The sequence below is a fragment of the Rousettus aegyptiacus genome, unplaced genomic scaffold, assembly GCF_014176215.1.
Source record: "Rousettus aegyptiacus isolate mRouAeg1 unplaced genomic scaffold, mRouAeg1.p scaffold_m13_p_5, whole genome shotgun sequence".
In the NCBI taxonomy this organism is placed as follows: domain Eukaryota; kingdom Metazoa; phylum Chordata; class Mammalia; order Chiroptera; family Pteropodidae; genus Rousettus; species Rousettus aegyptiacus.
In genome coordinates, this window is record NW_023416308.1 from 23575570 (window position 1) to 23601429 (window position 25860).

General features: G+C 45.2%; 2 protein-coding genes across 4 annotated transcripts in view; both read right to left on the reverse strand.

Moving 5' to 3' along the window:
* The window catches only part of GNB1L (G protein subunit beta 1 like), a 54366-nt gene extending 34603 nt beyond the window's left edge, over positions 1 to 19763 (reverse strand). Inside the window, exon 1 of one of the 3 annotated variants that reach the window (XM_036220579.1) lies at positions 19511 to 19763. The gene's annotated coding sequence lies outside the window, so the exon portion shown is untranslated. Of the gene's footprint in view, positions 1 to 13493; positions 13576 to 19510 lie in introns of those variants that run through there. The other 2 variants (XM_016166953.2, XM_036220578.1) reach the window with 2 other exon arrangements.
* On the reverse strand, positions 11464 to 17281 carry RTL10 (retrotransposon Gag like 10). Its single transcript, XM_016166950.2, is given in 3 exon segments — positions 11464 to 16366; positions 16369 to 17148; positions 17151 to 17281. Coding segments are annotated over 3 exon segments (1128 nt in total). The 5' UTR covers positions 17257 to 17281; the 3' UTR covers positions 11464 to 16124.
* Positions 19764 to 25860: the final 6097 nt, after the last annotated feature.

Here is a 25860-nt window from a genome sequence, read left to right on the forward strand (position 1 = left end):
ATATTTGATACATCACTAAGTTGGTTTTTAAAAAGCCTGGAACCTTCAGAGGCCAGACACTACAAAAATGTCAAATCCATTGAGGTCGGTCTGTGGAGCCTGCAGCTGGCTCCTCCCCTGAGGGCATTTGCTGTACTAGTGACCTGGAAAAGACAAAACTAGGGCCCTCCTAAGGTGGTAGTCTCAAAGCAGCACCCCCTTAAATATGGGACCCCACAGGGCTATGCACTCAGTGTTAGGCTGAACCAGAATTAAAGCTGCACCCAGAGGTGCCAGAATAAAGCCAGTCCTCAGTTTTCAGCCCTAATTCATAACACCATGGGAGGTCCCCAAAACTTCAGCCTGTGAAGTCTCTCAGAAGGAGCCCACCTTCAACTCAGGCCTTAACAAATCCACAGATAGATAAAGCCCTGTGAAATTTGAGCTCATAGTCAAAACTCAGAAAAATAAATAAATGTGGCACCATGAGTGAGAACCATCAGAAAGAACAGGAAGCAGAACTAGACCCCCAGAGCAAAGCACTCAGGTGTATAAAATGAGAATGCTTAATTGTTTTAAAGAAATTATTTTTAAAAAAGGGAACTGAACTACAAGTAGAGAGCAAGAAACTATAAAACTCGCCACTCAGATTTGAAAAAGGGCCCAAGTGGGTGAAAGGTTATTGGAAAACAGGCAATTTGCGTTAATACCAAGGTATTACTCTACAGATTATTTACTAATTACAAAATGAAAAGTTTTCTTCGATAGAGACATACGGCTGTTACCACCTTCACCATCTGATAAAAACTGGCACTGCCAATAGTAAATGGACATCCCTTATCTCCTGAGTTGACACAAGAAGACATGATGCCTTCCTGGGGCACCCCTACCAACGACATGCAGGAAACATCAGATACAACCAGAGTACGAGACACTGGACTAGAAAACTAGCTGGACTTACTGCAAAAGGTCAATGTCAAGAGAAACAACACTAGCAAAAAGCAGGGTCACTCTTCTAAATTCAGAGACTAAAGAGGCATCACAACCAAATGCAGTGTGGGAACTTTGATTAGACCCTGGATCAAAAGCAGGGGGACTACAAAGGATATGTTTGGAACAACTGAGGAAATCTGAATATGGACTGCAAGAATTACTGTTAATTTTCTTGGGAAGGATAGTGGTATTTTATGTATAAGAATGTCCTTATTCCTAGGTTATGGTATTTTGGGGCAAAATGTCATGTTTGCGATCTGTTTTTGAATGTTTCAGGAAAAAAATCTCTTTATCTCAATCTACATACAAGTATATAGGCAGAGAGGTAAAGCAAATGTGGGAAGATGCTAACAATTGGTGAACACAGGTGAAGGCTATATAGAAATTCATCATAATATACTTGCAACTTTTCTATAGGTTTAAAAATATAAAAGCAGGCTGGGGGAGGAAGACAAACCCACACTGGACTCACATCCAGAAGACACACACACATCAATACAATAAAAAAAGCAAAACATCAAAAAGAAAAGTAAGCAAAAGGCTTGACTAGACATTTCACAGGAAACATAAGAGGCCAATAACATACGAAAAGATGTTTAACCTAATTAATAATCTTAGAAATGCCTGTCAAAACCACAATGTGGTATAATTACATTCCTAGCAGATTAGCAAAAATTAAACAGTTTGTCAAACGATGACCAAGATGTGGGACAACTGGAACCCCCTACCGTGCCAGAGGGAGCATTAAACTGAAACACTTTGGAAAACAATCTGGGTCTATTTTTGCACACCTTATGACACAGCAACCCCACTCTTAGATGACCACCAATTGCAGAATGGGATAAACTCAGTACATTCATACAATCGAATACACCACAAAATTGAAAATGAATAAACTCCAGTCTCATAGAGATGAAACTCTAAATCAGAATTTTCATCAAGAGACAGTACAGAAGTAAAAACAAGGCTACAAAATGACAACAAAACTGAAAATACAGACAGGGAGAACATATTCACAACAATATATCTAACAGAGGATTCATACTCAGAATGTAAAAACTGATACAAAACAAAAAAGCTAAATTAATTCCAAAAGGCTAAAATTAGAGATGAATAAATTGTTCTATCAGGCACATGGAAACGGTAAGAAAGCAGAGGCTGAAATACTGATATGAACAAAGTTGAATTCGAGCCAAAAAGCATTAAATTTGACAAAGTCACTTGATAATACAAAAAGCTGAAATTTACAACAAATATATAACAGTTATAAGTATCTATGCACTAAATAACCGAAATGCCACCTTTATAAAGCAAAAACTGTAGGAGATGCAAGGAGTCACAGAAAAAACTCACTTGTAGTTGGAGAACACACTGTACCACTCCTAGTACAAGTGAGACCCAGTGGACAGTAAGGAGATAGAAGACCCAACTGGGAAGATATGACGGATCTATATGGAACTTTACATTCTAGTAACAGACTGTACCTTCTTCTCAAGTGTACATTAATATGTGTAAAAATTGATTACATATTAGTTCATGATGAAACATCAGTTAAGTTCCACAAATAACGAATAAATAATACTCTATGACTACAGTACAATTAAACCAGAAATTAACAAAATAAAAACCAAAATATCCTCGCAACTAAAAATTTAAAACCATTTACTAAACTTTTAGGTGAAAGGGGAAATACTTAAACCACAATTTTTTTAAATGACAATAAAAGGCACTACATACCAGAATTCATGAGATATAATTAAAACTTTGATTAGAAGAAAAGAGACTAATATCACTTATAAATATCACACAAAAACAGCAAATAAAATATTAGCAAACAGAATACAACATCAAACTAAGAAAATAACAAATGATGACCAAGTAGAATTTATCCTAGGAATAAAAAGTTGGTTCAATTAGGAAATCCATTAATATCTGATACCATATTAATAGATCTATAGAGAAAAGTTATATAATTGTCACCATAGATGCTGAAAAAGTCTTTGATGACATTCAATATCCATTTTTTAAAATTAAAACAGTTAAGCAAACAGAAACCAATGGGTTTCTTAAAAACAATAAAATACACACACACAAACCCTTAGTTCTAAAACCAACATATTGCTTTATAAAGTAATACTGAAGATATTTTCACCAAGATCAGAATAGCTATTGTCTGCACTGCTATTTAACATTGTACTGGAGATTTAAGCCAATGCAATTAACCAAGAAAAATCAATTAGAGGCATTTGAATTGGAAGAGTTTAAACTGTTTTCCAGATGACATGACAGTATACAATAGAACCCTAGATAATTAATGATATATCAGATTCAAACATTTAAACAAACTTCATATGGTAGCAGGAAATGAAACAAAAAGAGTTCAATAGTTTTCATATATACAAATAACAGCCTGTTAAGAGAAGATCCCATATACAATACCAACTAAAAAGATAAATACTTAACAATAAATTTTCAAACTTTTTCATGTCAAAAGAGATAAAATTCTAATATCTATGAAATACATAGAACATTTCAAAATCAAGGAAAGAAAAACTAAAGGTCAAATAGAAAAATGAGCAAAAGGCATAAAAAGACAATTCACAAAAAATATATGAAAATGGCCCTTAAAGGGGTGGTTCCATAGAGTAGTGGTTAGCAAGTCTGCTTTACATGCAGAAGGTCCTGGGTTCGAGCCCCAGTGGAGCCATGGCCCATACAGGTGTGCCAGGGCCCGGGTGTGCCACAAGCATGTGGGAGGAGACTCCCCGTCTTTATAGAGATCCAGTTCTTAAGGGGAGACAGCAACATCTGTAGGTCAGGGGTGGAAGTCGGGAGGAGGAGATTAAAGAAAAAAAACAGAAGATGGCCCTTAAATATATGCAAAGATGCTTGACCTTACTTGTGAAAAAATATAAATTAAAACTATATCGAGAGGTTTTTGGTTCTGGCTAGGATGAAATAAGCTCACTATAGCCTCTATCTCTGGCTGATTGTAACTAAAAACTTTGGACAAGATATAAAAAAGCAACTACCTGAAAACTCTGAAAAGTGAACAACAGCTGACAGATTTTGCAGGCAAGCAAAAGCTTGGAGAAGTGACCTATACTGAAACGAATTTCTGTTTTTATTTTTTATGTCTTGCAGCATTGCCTTGAGGGTAGGCCGAGGGTGCATAGCCAGAAGGCAGCACTAGCTAAAACTTAGGTAGAAACTGCTAATATCTGTGCAGAGAAAAAGTCTAAAGAATGTGAGAGGAAATCTCTGGTGGTTTGTTTTCTTTTTCTCTTGGTGGTGCCCCAGGGATGAGCCCTAGACAGGGACCTGTGTGGAAGAAGTGACTCTTTCTGGCCAGAGTAACCCAGGATGAAGTTGGGGGAGAGGGGCAGAGGGAGAATTGCAGAAAGGAGAAGGATAAAGAAAAAGGTTCCCTTAATTCTGAGAATGAACCCACAAAAGACCCAGGCTCATTCCTGAGCTGCATATGCCTGGGACAGGCCTAAAGCATCACCCACTTTAAGAACTGGACTAAGATTTAAATTACCACCCAAGTCTCAGACTGACCATGGAGTGGCTGATGTGTGGGACAGACCCAAAAGAGCATCTCAAAAGCTTTGAAAATTGAAATGAGATAACTATATCCCACAGAGAGCAAGAAAGAACTTGTCTTGCAAAGTTGACTGGGCTGACTGCCTGTTAACACAAAACTCAACATTCTCCAGAGGATCCAACATAATACTCAATCCAGGATATGTCTAGGATATAAAACAAAATTATTCAATATACTGAGAAACAGGAAATGAGACCAATTCTTAAAGGGAAAAACGTACAGATTCCAACTTCAAAATGATTCAGATATTGGAAACATCAGATAAAGATTTTAAAGTAGTTATAATTATGCTCCATGAAGCAAAGGTGAATGCACTTGAAATGAATGGAAGGAAAGTTCTCAGCAGAGAAATAAAAACAATGTTTTTAAAAACAGGACATTTCAGAACTGAATACAATATTTAAAACAAACAAACAAAAAAATCAATAATGGAATGGGAAATGACAAAGGAAAGAGTCCAGGAACATGAAGACTGATCAAGAGAAATTACCTAATATAAGATCAGAAAGAAAAAAGATTGTAATAAATGATTAGAGCATCAGAGACTTGTGGAATAACAGTAAATAGTCTAACATTCATGTTTTTGGAGTCTGAGAAGAGAAAAAGATCAGAAAATAAAAATTACCTGAATAATGCCTGAAATTTTGCAAATTTGGGAAAAGACAAAAATTTATAGATTCGAGAACCCAAGTAAATCATACTCAGGATAAAACCACACTCAAACACATAATTAATTTGTTGAAAAATAATTTTAAAATCTTGAGAGTCATAGCACATTATACATAAGGAAAAAATAATTTGAATGAGTGTGGATTTCTCATCAGAAACCATGGAAGCCAGAAGACAGTGGAACATCTTTTAAAGTATTGAAAGAGAAGAACTCTATATCCAGCAAATGATCCTTTGGGAATGAAGGACATATAAAAATATTCTCAGATGAAGAAAAACTAAGATAATTTCTTGCCAGCAGATGTGCTCTAAAAGAAACACTAAAAGAGGTTCTACGGCTCAAAAGAAATGATAATCAGAAAGAAATGTAGAACTTCAAGAAGGTAGAGGAATAGAAAAGACAGATATCTGGGCAAATATAAAAACAAGTTTTCACCTCTTCAGTGAATATGTATAGTGTTAAAATTATAACAATGTCTGGTGGGTTTTCACTATAACAGCTTTAATAACATGAAGATGAGAGGGTAACAGCTTCTATATTTTACTTGAAATGAAAAAAAAAACAACTTTAAGAAGACTATAAAAGGTTAAATTTGTACCCTCTAATTCCCTAGAGCAAACATTAAAAACATAATATATAATACAAAAAGATATAGTCAAAAAGCCAATAGAAACTTTAAACAGAATATTTGAAAAAGTCCAAACCCAAAAAAAAGGCAGAAAAGAGGGGATAGAAAAACAAAAAATCAGAAAAATCAGGAAAAAGAGAAAACAAAATGGTAGACCAAAATTGAACCATATAAATAATTACAATAAATGTAACTGTTCTCAACATGTTATTTATAAGACCCAACGATTATAAGCTATTAAACAAACAACTGTAAGTTGTCAAGAAGAAACTTATTTTAATTTAAAAATGAAGATAAAAAGTAAAAAGATGAAAGATATGTTTATACAAACAATTAAAGAAAGTTGGAATGGATATATTAATATCATACAGAGCAGACCTCAAAACAAGAAATCTGAATGAAGTACGGACTTGAGCCAGTAACCATGGATCTATGTTGTTAAAAGGGAACAGGGCTCAGGCAGCGTCAGTGCACAAGGTAACACAACACACTGGGCCACTGCTTTCTAGGCCATTTTCCGGGGGGCTATTTTTCAAATGAAATGTTGTACAATATTTGTGTGCTATTTTTTCTTATACTACAGGAAATGGTATTTAACTTATCATTAATGTATTATGAAAACCCAGTTTCCTGCTTAGATTCTTTTGGCTTTAGGGCCAATTTCTAATTCTATTCAAGTTGACTTTAAACAGATTTAATGACAATTTTTAAGTGTTTCTCCCATTTAAAATAATTCGCCATCCTATTTTTGCCCTAATATAAATAGATTTAAATTCATCAGTAGTGCCCCCAACACAAGGTAATCAGTATTCAGTTAGGCAAATTATCGAGTGACTTTTACCATCATCATCATCACCATCATCACTATCATCATCATTTCTTCCAGAAGTAGAGCAGCATGCCAGGAAAAGGAACACTTATCTGACAATCCTACTCTCCACCAGCCCAACCTACTTATTCTCTTTGAAGTAGCACAACCATTCTAGAGGGAAGATTCTGAATTGGTTGGTCCTCTGGGCTGGCAGGAACAGAGGCCCACTCCCTCTGCACCTCCCAGGCCACACCTGAAACCTGAAAGACAGTGTCTGCACAGGCCTTTTCTGGTGAGGCCTGGTTGCCCTCCTGCCTTTCTGATCAGGACAGACCACAGCCAAAGCCTAGCATCCCAGAACAGCCCCTGCGTTCAGCAGTGAAGGCCTTAGCCAGCGACATTTTCTTAGCTGGCCCCTTGAAGTCACATGATAGACACGGCAGCCTGCAATCCAGGCCAGGTCACTGGGCAACTTCCCAATGCTGCTGCTTCACATTAGGAAATGGAGGTCTGACCACAGCCCCCCACTATCTTTGAGGTACATGGAGATCCAAGGAAGTCAGCAGGTACACATACAATGCGTCAGCACCAGCCTGTGCCGAGTTGTCACCTCTCAGTCACTGAGGCCCCTGGGGTCAGTGTCCTGTCCACGATGTTGGCTCACTGCCCATGATGGAGGTAGTGGCAGCCCCTAAGTAATGCCTGGGTCTTCAAGAGGTGGTCCTACCATAAATCAGGCACCTTGCAGAGACACCAGACCTGCCCATGACAGCTTCAGAAAAACTGCATCCAGATGAGGGAAGGGAAGGAACAGTCTGCTAGGATAGTAAGATTCAATCCTGTTACCTGCAGCTCCTGGCCACAAAGAACTGGACAGACTCCCAGGACATGGAAACATACTGTACCTCCCTGCTTGGTCCCAGCCTAGGAAGGACCTGGGCAGGCAGGTGGGCCAGCCACGGCCCAGCCTGGCCTGAGCTCGGAGGCGGGTTTGCCTAGAGTAACTCAAACTTCACAAAGAATCCATTTCTGGAATGGGGCTCCGTTGGAGAGTCGGAGTCAAAGGCGCACTTCATAGCTCCTTTCCAAACCCCATGCATTGTCAGGGCCCTTGCCCCTTTGAAGCCTCGGTGAGTGATTGAAGCGTCTACTTTCTAAGGGGCAGATAGCACGGGCCGGTAATCTGACTCTAAGCCCAGGGATAAAGGTAGTTTGTTTCCTCTCAGCCCATCTGTCAACACCTTCTCAGTAATTAGCCCTAATTATTACCAAGGGCCAGCCTCCCATTCGGTTATTAAATCAGAAATAGTATCGTGGCTGGGCATCTGTCAACGCCTGGCTGGCGACCTTGGATTCATTGAATCCTCTGTCAGTATCTATGCTTCAAAGATGCAGATCCTGGGGAGAGTTCCGGGGATACAGCTTGGCCAGCCTGGGAGGGAGGGAGGGAGGTAGGTCCACTGACACCATAAGCAACCCAGCCCTGCATGCCTTGGGTTTAGGAGCCCAATAGGGAGGCGGGAGCCAGGCATCATCCCCACCTGCCTCTCCCATAGCAGCAAGTGCACACCCCAAGCACAGCCATTCCCAGCTCTCTGGGTGACTGATATAACTGTGTGTGTGTAGTGGAGGGAAGGGAGGGTGGCAAGGTACACCCCTAACAACTCTTCCCCTAGAGGACCAGGGGCCGGTCCTAGACCTGCCTGGCTCCAGCACAGCCATCTCCCAGAAGGGTCAGGCCTTGGCCTCAACTGATGAAGCTGGGCCTAAGGCTGGGGAAAGTCCTATGCTAGCTATTTTGTGAGCGCATAGGGAAAACACCACAGTTCTGCTGTCGGGAACCCCCTCTAAGGCTCAAATACAGCCTGGGCACCCTTGCAGAAAGGCTATCTCCTTGAGAGCAAGTCCCCAGAGCAGAACTTGGGGGAAGGCCTCTACTGGTATCTGTGGTGGAGCCAAGAGTGCCAGACTCCTGAAGGCCCTGGGAGAAGGACGGCCACCCACCTCTGTCCTTGGCCTGAAGCCTCTCCTCCTTCAATCCAAGAGAATCACTTGCTCCATAACTTAAGAGACTTTCTACTCCTGCAAAGTTCAGCCACGACTTCCAGCAAGACCCAGGAGTGGGCACTGATCTCATCTCCCTGGGGGCGGTATCTCAGGGATCCTGTGACGCTCCAGGGGGGTTCCTGGCCTGCAGTGAGCCAAGCTGTGCTCCACAGTGCCTACATGCTCACCCCACCAGGTCTATAAGTACCCATTCCAGAAGGGCTCCACTGTGTTTTGGGAAGAGGGTAACAGAGGCCAAGTAATAGCTGCATCTCTAAGGACCGGACTCCTCAGCTGGGGTCAAGGCACCTGTGGTGTGGTCGGAGTCCAGGCAGAGGTGGACACGCCTGTCCCAACAGTTCACTGTGGCCTGCTCTTTTCCTCTGCCTTGCCACAACCAATGCACTGGCAGGATCAGGCAGGGCTGGGACAGCAAGAGTGAGCCTTGGGGTGACAAAGGCATGGTGATATCTGACATCCTGGAGGCTGGAGGTATGAGGTGTGATGACCAGTCTTCCCACAGCCAGCAGGGGCTTCTGGCTGCTGTGAGTGCTGCAGCAAGTCGCGGACTTCTCCCTGGACCTGGGGGACATGCCGCGCTTGCCAGGCTGAGAGGAAACACCAAAGTGAGGGGCTACTGGGCTGCAGGGGCAGGCAGGATGGGGAGGCAGGGCCTCTCTATGAACAGGCATCTCAAGCTGCAGCTGAAGACATCCGTCACCCCCAGGAGTAGGTTCAAGGAGCTCGGTAAGATGGCAGGAAGGAAGCCTAATTGAGGGGCCTTTCCAGCCAGTCTGCCCCAGGCATTTACGGGCAGGGGTGGGAATTTGGCCAGCAATGGGCAGCCAGCCTTTCTTCCCTGGTGACCATACGGAAAAGCACGTTGTTTTACAGGAAGTGTGACCATTCCCGTACACCAGTGCTGGCTGTGGGGCCCACAGTGGCCATCTGCCCAGTGTTGACAACTGTGCCATGACAATACTCACCTAAGGCATGGAACGGGGGCTAATCCCTGCAGGCTGGTGTCCAGGAAGTTCCTGGGAACCCAGTCCCACTTGGAAAGGAAATCCCTACCCATGGTAGTAGTAATACACTTTCTTACAGGGATCTAAAGGGTTGCTCCTATGGCAGAGGCCACCTCAAGTGAGGGGTCCCCCCCAGCGATCTACCAGACATGCAAATAATGCACCTACAGATACATCACATGTTCACAATGGACTGCAAGTCTGTGCACACACATGTCCAGGTGCACACACCGACACGCATGTACTCACACTAATGACCACCAGCGGTGTTTGGACAAAGTCTGAGAGAAGGGGTGAGGGACACTGGTTACAGCCCTGAGGTGCCTGCTGCACATGCAAGGCAGTTCTCTCCAATTTATAGGTGGCAAAAGTGAGAGAGAGCATTCAGCAACTTGAGGGGAGTGGGGGGACCGGGAGGCTGCAGTGGGCATTGTAAAGTGTGACCCTGGAGTGGGGCAGGTGCACAGGGGTAGAAATACACTGGCCTTGGATCACCTTCCCAACCCAGCCAAGGCTCCCTTCTGTGCCCTGAATTTCAGGGGAGGAACACGGGGTCTCTGTGGTGGGGAGGCTGCAGTGCTCCAGGCGGACAGCACATCGGATCAGGTGCCTGACCAACAAGCCTCCTGGATCACCCACTCTGCAGGCCCTCACGGGGGGCCCACCTCCCCACCCACAGCCTTCAGAAAGCCTTGACTACAGTGCAAAAACATTAAGATGAATGACACTGTATACTTGGGACCTTGTGGAGCCCAAGATGCGGCACTCCCAGTGGCCAGCAGGTGTCCCTGTGCTGACCACAGGTGGAAGGAAAGCAGCCCAGGGACATCCTTCTCTACCGTCTAATGGCCTGCCCATGGGAAGAAAGAAGCACCTAGCAAGTGGATAAGTACCCACCAGCCACAGGTACCAGCCCTGGCTATGTGCCCCTGAGGCAGGGAGAGAAGGAACAGGCCGCCAAAGGAATCCTGCAGGCCAGTGGCTCCTTCCAGGCCCATCCTTGACGCCCCTGTAACAGATATCAACCCAAAGAGAAATAAAGTAAGCTCAGCACTCCTGCCAACCCAGGGAACATGCTTGGCCCAGTCGTCCACCGACAAACACCCCCAGGGGAAGGACTGACCACTGCTGGAGCCAGTGGACAGGCACACTGCGGTCTACTGTACCATCCTCTCCATTTCTGTGTTTGGGATAATACATACTTTAAAAACTAGCCAATTGTCTACGACATGCTACCTGGTACAAGCCCAATCCTGTCTGATCTCAGAAGCTAAGTAGGGTCGGGCCTGGTTAGTACTTGAATAGGAGACCACCTAGAAAGACCAGGTGCTGTAGGCATAAAAAAATTTTTAAAGGGATTGTAAGCTGACAAGGTCTTTGCAATCTGTGAGGTCAACCAAGGGTTGCAGCGTCTAAAAAATAAATAAAAACTAGCCAAGACAATTTGAATAGGGGTGTGTGTGGAGCAGGCCGTTCCCTACCAGATAATGTAAAGTCACCATAAAGCTGTAATTAGCGGGGGACAGAGCAGACTAGAGAGCCAGGTGTGTATGATATGTATTATGGACAGGTATAGCCAGTATGGCATCTGGCACCCAAGGCTAGTAGTCACCTAATCTATGGCAAAAGGTGAAATGGGGTCCTCGACCTATTGGGATAGAGTTGGTCGTGCTGTGGAAAACACAAACCCCCAAACTCAGCAGCTGCACACATCCAACATTTATTTCTTCCTCCTATTACATATCCAGAGCAGGTAGGTGGAGGGATCCTGCTTTTCACAGGCTCTTTGATGCTGACAGAAGACCTCTCCGCATACCATGTTGTTAAAAATTCCAGTCAATGTAAAAGGCAAAACATTAAGACTTGGGAATGCAGGGTAATGTCTCTGGACTCTCAGGTAGGAAGAGTTCTTAAGAAAAAGAGGGCTGTATACAGAACTGGGCACTTCCTGCTCCAGGGGTCTGGAAGGGCTCTGCACATGGGTGCTCATAAAAACACTGCCCCAAATTGCAAAAATAAAAACGAAGAAATCCATCTGGGCAGTATCATAAACTGTGTCGTCTCAAAATTCAGAAGTTTAAGTTCTAACTCCCAGTACCTCAGAACGTGACTATATTTGAAGATGAAGCCTTTAAAGAGGTAAAGTTAAATGAGGTTATATAGGTGAGTCCCAGCCCAATATAACCAGTGTCCTTATAAGAGATCAGGATACAGACTGGTACAAAGGGACAACCATGTGAGGACATAGGAAGAAGATGGTCATCGCAAGTCAGGGAGAGGTCTCAGGAGAAACCAACCCTGTAGACTTCTAGCCTCCAGGACTCGAGAACTGAGTTCTTTCCAGGGTATTGATGCAGCCTGCCCTACTGCCTTGATAGTGGCACTGCTGAGCTCTGCTCAGTGGATGTTTGCTCTTTTCAAGGCTGAGTATCCTGCCCCACTCCACCCCACAGGAAGATTTGGTGCTCTTCCCTTGGAATTCAGGTCTGGCTTAGTGGCTTCTCTGGCCACAATAATGAAAGAGAAGTAACAATCTCTTGTGGTTCTCTGCGGTCTTTCTGCTACCTCTGTGGTCGTGAAGAAACATATCCAGTGGGGCTCCTTTCAGCACAGAGCACTTCCTGATCCAGGGGCCTGGAGACAGTCCAAAGGGCGAAGGGTGCCCAAGCTGATCTGTGACAGATGGGTGGCTAGATGTTGAAGGTTTACGTTATTGCAGCACAGCCTGGCATCTCCTGACTCACACAAGAGGATAATAGCTATTTAGCTCCTTACCACTGGACTTTTAGGCTATTCCCAGTTTTGCTGTTAATGCAGTGAGGCCTAGTAGGCGGTCACTGGGGCTCAGGCCACTGCACAGGCATTACCTCATTCAGCCCTCCCACTGTCTTATAAAGATGAACTATTGTAACAGCTCACAGAGGTCAGGTGAGGCAAAGGACCCTCAGCTTGCAAGTGGAAGAGGCAAGGTGTGACCAAGCTCAAGGCCATGCTTCGAAGCCCCACACTGCAGAATGAACAATGAATCTGCACGCAAGCAAGTGGTCATAGTCTGTGTGCCTAGAAATCTACATGTCGGGGAATCTCAGTATTTGGTATTCACACCAACAACATGAAAAAGTGTTTCTCCATACCTTCAGCAATCCTGGCTGTCTGAAACTTTTAAAGTCCTGGAATCATAGGCAGGAAAAAAAATTCACTCTGTAGTAATGATTTTTTAAATGTTTAAATCTTTAATACATCTGGAGTATAGGCTGATATAGAGTGAGGTATGTATCCGGTTTTACTATTTTTCAGATAGCTAATCACTTGTTCCAACTCCTTGTACAGAATAATCCATTTTACCCACATTAATTTGAAACGTAACACTTCTAGCATGAACTAAATTCCTTATTTATTTGGGTTTATTCCAAAGTTCTCTATTCTCCTGTTCATCCATCCACACAAACGAACATCCAAGCACCTTCATTACGGCAGCTTTATAAAATGTCCAGTATCTCACAGGACCTTTTCCTCAGTACTTCCAGTGCTATAACTTTCCTTGGAGACAGGTTCTTTAAAAACCCTTCCATGGAGCCCACTATGTCCCATCTTTAGGGTATTTCCAAGAGAGTAAGGGACAGACATGATGATCTGGAAGGTAGGCCCCAGCACCTCAGCCCACCCCTGAGCCCAGCCAGCAAACCCTGCCAAACCGTGCCACTCCCAGGAGCACCCTACTCCTATTCACCCACCCGTGTGGAGAGCCAGGAGTGGCGAATGACTCAATGTCCTTCTCTTCTGGCCCTCCGTGTTCCAGCTCCCACACAGCGCACAGTGAGAAAGCAGCTAGGTCATGGCATCTGCCAAAAGGAAGGGCGAAACACCAGCTGTCACTTTGCAACGCCACATGCACTGCCTGTGTTGAAGGCCAGGCCAGAGCCCTCCCAACCTCTCCTGATCCCGCTGCAAGCACCCAGGAATAGGCAACTTTGCCATCACCACTGAGGCCCCACCTTCCTCTCCTTTCCTTTGTGATGAGAGCCCAACCACAACAGGACCCATTCTCCAAATTAAAAAGCAGGTCATCTTGGCTCTTACCAAATCCTCTCAGGCCTGCCTGGGCACAGCTGAGAGGTATGTCAGACTATAACTCAAGTCCACAGGAGCTGCCTGGAGCCTGAAGGAGGAAAGGCCCCATCAGGACAGGGGTTTGGAAGGGAAAATGGTGGTCTTGAGCTGAAGAAATTCACACCAAGTCCACTAAACAGACAGAAAAGGAAGCCTGTGCAGAGGCCAGTGACATAGTGGAGGTGTTAGCTGAGCCGTCTGTCCTAGAGAGCAGCTCTAGATTCTACTGCCAGAGCCATCTTGCCAGATTAAATGAGGGCCCTTCTGATGATACTGCTAACGACATGAGATCCACAGACAGGCCAAGCCACAGCTAAGGGAGGTAGTGGGGAGCAGACAGACCTGTGCCTGCAAAAGGAGGGCCTGGACATGAGCAGCAGCAGAAGGGTAGTAGAAGCACTAGGGTTGGGCTAGGATGGGCAGGGATTTCCCACACCTGATCAGAATCAAGACTGCACATTGATTTCTTCCCTCACCTTGTTTTGCTTTTAGGGTTATATCAGCTTCCCACCTATTTCCAAGATTCGAAATTGTTTTACTTACAAGGTACCTATGCCTTAAAATAACTCACACATAAAACTATATGAACCCAGAGCCTTTTTAAGTGAGTTATTAAACAAAATAATTCCAATACTGTCTATTTCACTTAAATTTTTTTTTTTACCAGATGTTTGACTATTACTGTTTTTCCTAAAATAATTAGTTTTAGTTGCAGTTAACATTTCCCCTTATTTGTTTCCTACTTTCCGGGAAGGTGCTCTTTTGCTGTTTTGTTTCCACAACTGTAAAACTGAAAGGAGCTTGAAATTCTTGCCTAACCACAGATGCACTGTACCAATCCTGTGTTAAATTTGGCTTGAGGGAGCTTCAAGCTCAGCTCTCATTATTAGAAAACTTATCCTTGTGCAGAACAGGTCTTTCTTCATTCCAATCCTCTGGGCCCCAGGGACCTCACAGCCCAGGTCTGCTGCCTGCTTCTCACTTCACCTCTGGCTCACTCAGCTCTGGAGAAGCCAGTTTTCAAGGCCACACTCCACCTGCCAAGCCTTCCACTCCCACCCACTTAAGCCCAACTCCTTCAACAAGATCTTTGGATCCTCAAAGCCCCCAGTGGAAGCCACACATGCAGCTATGACCTGGGGTACTCACTGTTGAGACCTCACCTCTATTCCTGATAGAATGGGCACCGTGCTCCTGCCAACAGAACAAGGACTCTGCTTCTCAGGAGCCATACCACAGGCTGAGCTATGGATCCCACACACATTTAATGAGCACCAACTGTATACAAAACTGACTAAGATGGAGCCCCTGCACTAGAGGCTCACGATCTATCCAGAGACACAAGTCATGTAGTGTTGGGGTTTTCTTTGAATCAGCAATGTGTAAGAGTGGGCAGAAGACAGGGCTTGTTAAAGACAGGAACTGGAGGGAAGCATGGGCAAAGGCACTGAGATGTAAAAACTTATGCCACCTTCTGAAGGAAACCAAATGTGCCTAGAATTTAACATACAGAAGGGGAAATGCCTGGAACGCAGCTGAGACTGGAATGGGGCTTACATCCCACTTTCCTGCATCCGAGCCTTCTCAGTTGGCCAGGACGGCTGATGAATCCACAGGGAAGCATCTTTCTCTGCCAAGATACTATCCCACTCACTCAATAATGAAGTGGCCACTTTCTCCATGCAGTCCTCCTTAAATTCCCACCCACAGGACAGAGAGCATAGGGAACAAAGATAGGGGTTGGGACCAAAGCAAAGACCATCCAGAGACCAGATCCAAACAGGGCTGGCATGGCAGATCTAGTTCAGTTGCAGCCAGCACTGAAGGAGGGTTTTGTGTGTGCATGGGTGGGTGGGGTTTACAACAACAGTGCAAATATCTGATGGGGCCTGATCTACAGAACTCTGTCCAACTAGTGGGAACAAGTCCAGATGAAATGGTATGCTCTGGGCAAGTGTGGAGATGTTGCAGAGAGCCCAGTGGGAAGTAGCCTTTGGGGGAGCTGAAGGATGAAGGACACAGGGCAGAAGCCAATGTTCTGCTGGGGTTGGGGGAGATGGCAGATATAAGGGGTTGTTTATATTCAAGGCAGGGCAGAGCCCAAACAAGTGCATCTCCTGCCCAGCTACAGGGCAAGCACACAAAGCAACATCTGACAGGGCTAAGTCTAGAATCATCTGGCAATGCCACTCTGTCCTGATGGGGGTCCATGGGGCTCCTTGTCTTCATAGGCCACTTCATCATGAAGGGCACTGCTACACCTGCCAGGACTGTTCAGAATCCAGGGCTGCAGAGTGGAGAACAGGAGCAAATGGTGGCTCTCCTGGGCTATCCAGGGTGTCCACTGCCTCCTAAGGGCTACCTAAAAATGCTTCCTTATCTCCCTCTGTTTCAGAAACTGCCTCCTCTGTCTTCTGGGGTTCTGGACCCCCAGGGCAAGCTGCATCTGGTTTCTGGGCAGGGGTGTTAGAAGATTCTAAAGTACAAGGACAAGTTTGGGGGCCACTTCCTCTAGCTGGGAGAAGACTGGCCTCATCAGACCAGGATCAGCACTGCAAGCAGAACGAGACAGGGCAGGGGGCTCCATGAACTCAGGGCTTGTCTCCTTGGCCAGCTAGTGCTCAGGCAGAGCATTTCTGGATGTAAAGTTGGAACTAGAAATAGCAGGGGTAGCCAGAGTGGCTGGAACAGGCCTGGATGGAGCAACCATGTTGAGTGTCAGGGCCTCTGAGAACCTAGCTAAGTACTTCCTCACCACAGGCAGCTGAAGGGCCACTGGTGGCTGGCTCGAGGCCGGGGGCAAAGGGCAGGGCACTGCAGCACGGTCCTCAGTGAAATTGTTCGTGTCTTGAATAACCTCCTCAAGATCCTGGCAAAACAGCTCATAATTGTCGGGCAGGGGTAGGTCCCCGTCGAGGTAGGGGGCTGCCCACACCTGAGCTCAGCCTGTCAAGTGTCCCAGGATCTTACAAATGTGGCTGAGGTTGTCCTGGTAGTGCTCAAAGCAGAAAGACATGTAATAGCCCAGCTGGGCCAAAAAGAGGTCCAGCAGTCATGGGGAACCATCAAAGGTGCCTGGGTCTGAGCTTGGCACCTAGTTGAAGTCTACCCTGAGGGGCCGTGGACATGTGATGTGCATAGCAGGGGGACCCCTTTCTGTGGGCTTACCGCTGAGAGTACCACTCACTGTGCTCTTCTGCTCCATGGTCGTGCAGACACACACAAGGTCCCCACGGCAGGGCCGTTCAATCCAGGGAGCCACTAGTGGGGCACATGCAGCCCAGCAGAGGACCAATCCATCTGCTGCCAAGGGTGTGCCTTGGCGTAATTAGCTGCTGCCTGGATGGGACTGGAAGGATCTTGCCATCTGTGCCAGCCTTGGGGCATGCTGGGATGGAGAGGGGCTGCTGCACCAAGTATACCAACTAAGAGAAGGAAAGGGAGACAGGAAGAAAAGATGGTGCAGGGGGAAGGGTGGTCAGAAGTGACACTTAGGACACAACAGGACAGAGATGGGCTGGAAGGAGGTGTGGCAAATCCAGGTGTTCCAGGCAAGTGCTGAGGGTCAGGGGAGCTGCCAGCTGCGGCCTCAGGAGAGCTGAGAAGAGCTAATGGGACTGTCAGACGCAGGTCATCATCCAAGGCAATCTGTCCAAAAACAAGGTGAGGACGACCAGAAACTAGGCCCAACCATCACGATCGGGCTGCAAGAGGAAACAAGCAGGCAAACCCTAGGTAACCCACTAAGAGCTCTAAGTGGTGGTTTGCGAAGACAGGCAAATGCCACCTGTCAGGCAAGGTGTGATGGCAGATGCTGTCAGTCCCAGGAGAAGGAAAGGGGGCCAGATTGGAACCCCATGGACTTCATTGGATACTCTAACTATCAGGGAATTTCAGGAGAATGACAGCAGCAACTTTTCCTGAGTGCAGTATCCATGCCAAACAGTGACCCCCTCATGAGGCTGGTACTCTTATGGTCCCTGAGGCAGAGTTGTGAGTGAAGTCACTAGTCTGTGGCGCAGGCAGCTAAATCTGGCTCTCAATCAAACTCTTAAGCACCAACTTCCTATGCCAATTAGGAACCACACTTCGGTCTGCTAAGGAGTCTCCTACCCACCCAAACATTGTAACCGTTAAGTACACAGATGGTGTCCTAAGATTATTTCACATCACAGAACCAGGAGCATAGTAGATGCTACCTATATGCTGGACAGAAGAATGAGGCCCCACTATTCTGTGTCCTCTAGCCTTCCTCCCATGCTTTCCACAATCACCTCACCAATAGAAGAGCACAGCCTGCAGACAATGCCACACCCATCCTGAACACCACCTCCCAGCTTCCCCGTTCCTATCAATAGCATCTAAGATCTCCCAAGTTTAATCCCACTTGCTGTGTCTTCCTTCATCTCCCCAAAGTCACTCCTGCAAATGGCCTGGACAGCAATGATCACCAACCCTGAGCAGCCCAAAGACCCCCAAAGCAGGAAAGGAGGATGCAACCATTGGCAGGTACAGTACTTTTCCAGTGCAAGGAACCCTCTCCCTGGGCTCTCACACTGCCCAGCCTGATGAGCCACCTCCCAGTCTCTGCAAACGAAGTCCAGTCATGGCCTCCACAGAACTGTCTGTTTCGCCCCCTCCTTGTGCAATTTTCCCCAAAACTCCTCCACTCATACCCTAATGCTCCATCAACTCACACCTATGTGTTTAATCTACCCTCACCCCTATTACAGTGAGTTCCTCCAGGCAAGCACAGCTTTGTTGATCTTTCTGCCCAACACCTCCCAGGGTGGCCTGAAACACTCAAAACTGCCAGGGCTACAGGTGCCTACCTCCACCACAAGCATTCTCAAACCGCTCAGATACATCACCTACTCTAGGGGTGGGGGTCTTCCACCTGAAAGCCCTTCCCATCCTAACACAAGGTAAGAATATGCTAGGGCCTGCCAGAAGCAGTGGTCCAAGGGGCAGCACGTGAATGGAGTGCACTCAAAGTCCAGTCCAGTCCCTCACTGAGTTCTGAAAAGCAATCCCAGCTCCTACCCCCAAGTCTAAGATTAGCTACCAGGACACCCGCAAAGACCACATCCCATGCCCAGAGGCCAGTGCACTACCCAGGTCTCTGACCTCCCTTTCTCACAGTCTCGACCTCCCATCCCCACTCACAACCCTGCCGCTCATCGGCATGCCTGTGTACCCCCAGGAGCCTTAAGGAGAAGGCTCCTCTGCGCCAAACAGCCCCCCCACCTCCACGCTTCGGCTTGAACCTTCCTAAGCCTGGGCCTGACTTATGAGAGAATTTTATCTCAGTCTGTTGGTGTCTCTCGTTTCTCTCCATCCCTGCCTGGCACTGAGGAACTTGCACCCTTCTCTTGGACTGGACAGCGCTCTATCAAGGAGGAAGTAGCGCGGCACACAAACACTTGCCTCCGCAAAGCCAAAGGCAGCACCTAGAACGCTGGAGCGCCCTCTGCTCCAAGGAGACCCAGGGGCCCCTACAGAATAACTTGCCCAAAGAAAGCCTCACGGCAAGTGCCTCCACTTCATAACAGACCACTGCACCACCCCTCCCGCAACCGCCATGCCGGAAACTGCGGGGATATGAGCTCAGAAGCCCCAGCGCAAGAAGCCGCCGACCCACCTGCGGCTACACGAGGAGCTCGCGAAAAGGGTCCACGGGTCTGCGGCCAGAGACCTTGCGGACGCTTCTCCCTCCGATGGCGAGTCTAAATGCCACCTAGAAAGTGGAGAATAAGATCGGCTGCCATGAGGCGAGGTGGCTGCGACCTCCAGAGACAGCAGGAATCGCCCTAAAATGACACCAGGCGTTCCGCCCCCACCCCCAGTTCCCGGCGCGGATTGATAAACTGAGGCTCGATGTCCAGAAGGACAGCGGGAACCCAGTCAGGGGGCTCCGAGCACCTCTCCGCGGACGGAGATTTGGAAAGGAATGGAAGGCGGCGTCCCACCGCCGGTCAACTAGGTTCTCGGCGCCCCACTGACCCTCCGGCCGAAGACAGCAACTCCCGCTCCACGCAGCGCGGCTCGCAGAGCCCGACCGCATCACGCAGCCACACCCCCTGCGTTTACGCGGCCGCCGCGTACGGTCCCGCGCCGGCTCTTGGCCCAACCCACGCTGGACTCCATACGAGTCGCGCCTGCGCCGTACGTCGCGGGGCCGCGGCCGCGCAGGCGCTTTCGGGTCCTGCCAACGCGGCAGCACGGCGCGGGAGGTGATGGGAACTCCCTCAGCCCGGTGCCGCGCCAAGTGCCACGAGAGCAGACGGTGCTGAGTGCGCAGGCGCGGGGCGATCGGCGGGGGCAGTGTCGTGCGGACAGGGAACGCTTTAGGGCTGAGGACTGAAGAGGCAGCAGTAGCTGCTGCGGCGCCCACCCGGATTCCGTAGAGATGGAGGGTCTGATGCTACCGCAGCGCAGGGTTACTGCCCTTAAGTCAGCTGGGCACTGAGAGTTGCGGGCATCAGGGAGTGTTTGGGCGTAGAGGGGCAGAGAGCGCCCCTGGAAAGTCTCTCATCATCCAGCCTGGTTCTAGATAACTTCACATCTCAGAGCAAGAGGGCGGGGCTGGACTGGCCCCAAGGACCTTCCACCTGCGTACTAGCAAGAGAGGCCTGTGGATTTCTCATCACGGGTGGGTTTTTGCAGTTCTACCCCAGCTGAGGCTGGACCCAGAGAGGACAGTGAGAGCAGGCTGCCAATGCCAGGCCTGCCGCCTAGGAGTAATGTGCCCAGTCAGCACCCAGAGACGTCGGAAAAGCCAGTCAAAGATGAGGTTGAGTGCTCACAAGCATGGCCCGATGCCTCCTCCCAGTGTCCTTAGGCCGCCTAGACAAGAGGTAGGAGAGGGTGCGAGCCCTCAGCCCAAAGACCTAATACCCTGTGGGCCAAGGACCTGGATGCAGGCCAGGAGTTACTGGGGTCATGGGCTGCTGAATTCACTGGAAAAAGATGTTTCTCCAGGCGAACACACACGTAACATGCCAGCTCCCTTTCTGCCCTGGTCTATTGACTCCTTTCATGAAAAGATCTCTGAAATGTTATCTGAATTTACACCCAAACTCACTCTTTGATCTTTGAAATGCAAATCAAAGATTACATTGTACCTTAATTGGGTCTATGAGGCTTTCAGCTGCCTCCTTTAAAAATAATAAAAGTGGCACCGGGCCAGGAAACGCATCCTTGAAGTGCGAATGCAACTTGTATTTTTTGGTTATATCTTTCTTAATTGACCTGATAATTTAAACTTCCTGTCTCAAAGGAGTGGGGAAGTTTCCAACAATTTGGCTTATCGCAGGCACTCTTGGCAGCTCAGGCTGCCTCAGGCGACCCAGAGCTAGTCAGGGAGCAAGACAGCATGCTTATGAAAAAGACTAACCCAAGGGGCCAGGCTATTAGAAAACATTTTTGGTCAAAATTGCATTTTTTTTTTTATTTGGGCCATCTAAGTACGTGTATTTTTAATTGTGGTAAAATATATCTAGCATAAAATTCACCATTCTAACCATTTTAGGTATACTGTTCAGTCGCATTAAGTACGTTCACATTGTTGTGGAGTCTTCACCACTCTCTAGCTCCAGAACTTTATCATTACCCCAAATAGAAACTCTGTCCCCTTTAAACACTAACTCCTCACACACTACCTCTTTCCCTAGCCCCTGGTAACTTACCTCTATTCTACTTTGTCTATATGCATTTGCCTATTCTAAGTACCTTATGTAAGTAGACTCATACGTTATTTGTCATTTCACTTAGAATAGCGTTTTAATGATTCATCCATGTTGTAGCATCTATCAGATGTTTCTTTTTGAGGCTGAATAATATTCTATTTATGCATGTACCACATTTTATCCACATATCTGTTAGTGGATACTTGACTTGCTTCCATCTTTTGGCTAGCATGACTAATGAATGTGGGTGTACAAATATCTGTTTGAGTCCCTGCTTTCAATTCTTTTAGGTATATACCCAAAATATAGAATTGCTGAATTATATAGTCATTCTATGTTTAACTTTTGGAGGAACTGCCAAACTTCTCTGCAGCAGCTGCACCATTTTACATTCCCACCAGCAATGCACCAAGTTTCCAGTGTCTCTACATCCTCACAAACATTTGTTCTCTTCGGATTTTTTGATCATAGCCATCTTTTTAAATAATCGAAGTATAATCGACATTATTTTCAGGTGTACGACATAACGATTCAATACTTGTATATATCGTGAAATAATCACCACAATAAGTCTAGTTAACATCCATCACCACATATAGTTTCAACGTTTTTTTCTTATGATGAAAACTTTTAAGATCTACACTCTTAACCACTTTAAAATACACAATACAGTATTATTAACTCTAGTCACCATGCTGTAAATTACATTCCCAACACTTATTTATTTTATAATCGGAAGTTTGTACCTTTTAACTGCCTTCACTTATTTCGCCTACCCTCCACCCTGGCAACCACCGTGAGCTTGTTGCAATTATATCTGATATTTGTCCATCTGTGACTTATTTAATGGGGTATAATTTTAAAACAAATTGCTACAAACAAAAAGATGGTTTCTACTCACTTGTGGGCTCTTCTCCATCAACCTACACTGGTTGCTCATGACAAAGATTAGTGACAGTGTGGGAGAATGGAGAACTAAATCCACTTGCACTTTGATGTTAGATTTCACAACCAGTGGTAGCTCTTATGCACAGATCCCACACTCAGACATGCTGGTATGCAGTTTGGGTATTTTTTGTTGAGTTTTAGATGTTCAGCTTATTGTTGTTTCAAGGGGAGAAATCTGGGGACATCACTCACTCTGCCATGTTTCTCCAAAACCATTTATCATAGCCATCTTAATAGTGTGAAGTAGTTTCTTGTGGTTTTGAATTGTATTTCCCTAGTGACTAGTGACATTCAGCATCTCTTCATGTGCTTGATGGTCATTCGTATATCTTCTTTGGAGAAATATCTATTTAAGTCCTTTGCTCATTTTTAAATTGCATTGTTTGTTTTGTTGTTGAGTTGGAGTTCTTTTCAGAGATGTAATTTGTAAATATTTTCTTCCATTCTGTGAGTTCTCTTTTCACTCTCATGATGGTTTCCTTTGATGCACAAAACTTTTTAAATATAATGAAGTTGAATTACCCTTTTTTTTGTTGTTGTTGTCTTGGTGTCATCTAAGGAATCATTGCTAACTCCAGTGTTGTGAAGATTTCTCCTTGTTTTCTTCTCAGAGTTTTATAGTTTTAGCTGTTACATTTAGGTCTTTGATCTATTTTGAGTTATTTTTTGTATAACTTGGTATCAGGTAAGGGTCCAGTGTCATTCTTTTGCATGTGGGTATCCAGTTTTCCCAGTACTATTTGTTGAAAAGACTGTCCTTTCTCCAGTGGTCTTGACACCCTCATCAAAAATCAATTGATGATATATGCAAGGGTTTTTGCTGGAATCTTTATTTTATTCTATTGGTCTCTATGTCTGTCATTATTTCAGTCTTGATTACTGCTGCTTCATAATAAGTTTTGAAATCAGGAAGTGTGAATCCTCCAGCTTCATTCTTTTTTATTCAAGACTGTTTTGGCTGTTGGGGTCCTTGAGATTCCATATGAATTTTAGGATGGGTTTTTCCATTTTTGCAAAAATCACTGTTGGGATTTTGAAAGGGATTGTATTTAATCTGTATATCGCTTTGAGTAGTATGGATATTTTAACAATATTAAGTCTTCCAATCCACAAGTATGGAATGACTTTCCATTTATTTAGAGCTTTTTAAATTTCAGTGATATTTCGTAGTTTTTAGTGTAAGAGTCTTTTGCTTCTTTGGTTAAATTTGTTCCTATGTATTTTATTCTCCTTGACGTTATTGTAAGTGGGGTTGTTTTCTTAATTTTATTTTCAGATTATTCATAGTGTATAGAGACACACTGACTTTTGTGTGTTGATTTTGTATCCTGCAATATTGCTGAATTCATTTATTGGCTCTAGTGGTGTTTTTGTAGAATCTTTGGGGTTTTATACATACAAGATCATATCAGCTGCAGAAATAATTTTACTTCTTCCTTTCCAATTTGAATGCCTTTGTTTCTTTTTCTTGCCTTATTGCTCTGGCTAAGATTTACAGCACTAAGTTGAATAGAAATGGCATCCTTACCCTGTTCCTGATCTTACAGGAAAAGCTGTCTGTTTTTCACCATTGAATATGATGTTGGCTGTGGGTTTTACATACATGGTCTTTATCATATTGAGGAAATGTCCTTCTAGTCCTAGTTTATTGAAGGTTTTATCATGAAAAGGTGTTGAATTTTGTCAAATGTTTTTTCCTTATCAATTGAGATGATCATGTGGGTTTTTTTTCTATCGATTGTGATATATTTTCTAATAATTTTAACTTTCCTGAGGGCTGGATTCTTAACAAGACCCAGTGCTGCCTTTTCACCCATGCAGTGGAGTGAGCTGACTTTGCTGAGAGCTCATCAAGTACCCAGCATGTGACCTCAAGGCTCTCATTGGATGATGAGTCAGCCCTTTCACAGATGGAGAGGCTAGGCTTGGGAGGACCAAGCCTTTCCTGAGGAATGGTAAACTTAAGAGTTCCTATCCAGCTTGCAGCCTCTCCTTTGGAAGTGCCCCCACTTGTGTTGGGGTGCTGGATGTGAGTATTTAAATTGAGAGGCCCAGTGGCAATGGTCAGGCAGGGAACATTGGAGCAAGGACTTTGGCTCTAAAGTGTTCAGGGTTGACTTAGCATTATGATCCCCCAGAGCCAGGGGGAAGCAAGGAAGCAGGGACATGCAGCCCAAGAGAGGTGCTGCCAGCTGCTCGAGGACTGTCAAGCCTCTCAAGCTTGCTTGTGCTCCTTACACTTGGACCTTCATCAGAGCCCTTCCCCAGAATCAGCTGATAGATGTCTGAACCCAGGACCGGGAGGAGCAGAGTATCTCTGTTCAGCTAACCCCATCTTGCTCCAATTATGAGAGGGGCCTTTGGGAGGTGAGCAGGTCATCAGGGTGGAGCCCTCATGAGTGGGATTAGTGCCCTTATAAAAGAAACCTCAGAGAGCACCCTCGCTCCTTCTGCCATGTGAGGACCCAGGAAGAAGTCAGCTGTGAACCCGAAAGTGAGCTCTCAACAGACACTGTACCTGCTGGTGCCTTGATCTTGGACTTTGAGCCTCCAGAACTGTAAGAAATAAATGTCCATGCTTTTATGTGGTTGCCATCTTTTATTAATTTGTAAGAGTTTTTGCATATATTCTGAATTAAAAAGTGTCATATATGTATTACAGATACGTTCTCTATCACTTGCCTATTCATTTTCTTAATGGTATCTTTTGAAGAGTACAAGTTCTACATTTTGATACCTAGTACTCTTTGCGCCCTAGGAAACTTTGCTACTCCAATGTCATGAAGATTTTCTCCTATGTTTACTTCTGGAGTTCTATCATTTTAGCTTTTATATGCAGGTACATGGTGTATTTTGAATTAATTTATGTGTATGATATGAGTTATGGGTTGAAGTTCATTTTTATCCATAAAAACATCCCATCATTCTAGCACCATTTGTTAAAAAACAAACAACAAGAAAACTATCCTCTCCCCTACTATACTACCTTGACACTTTTGTGAAAATCGTATTACTACATTTGTGTGGGTCTAATTCTAGGCCCTCTATTCTGTTCCACTGGCCTTTGTCCTTCAGCCAAAATCATAATGTATTATTAATTGCAGTTTTACACCAAGACTTGAAATCAGATAATAATAGTAAGTCCTCCAACTTTACCTTTTCAAAATTATTTTGACTATTCTAGTTCTTTTGCATTTCCATATGTTTTAGAATAAATTTGTTGATTTCTTTGAAAAATTAGCTTGTCAATTTCAAATGGGGAGTTTTGATTGGGATCATATAGAATCTATAAATAAATTTGAGGCTAGGAAACAGCTTAACAATATAAAGTCTTCAATCCATGAACAGATTATAT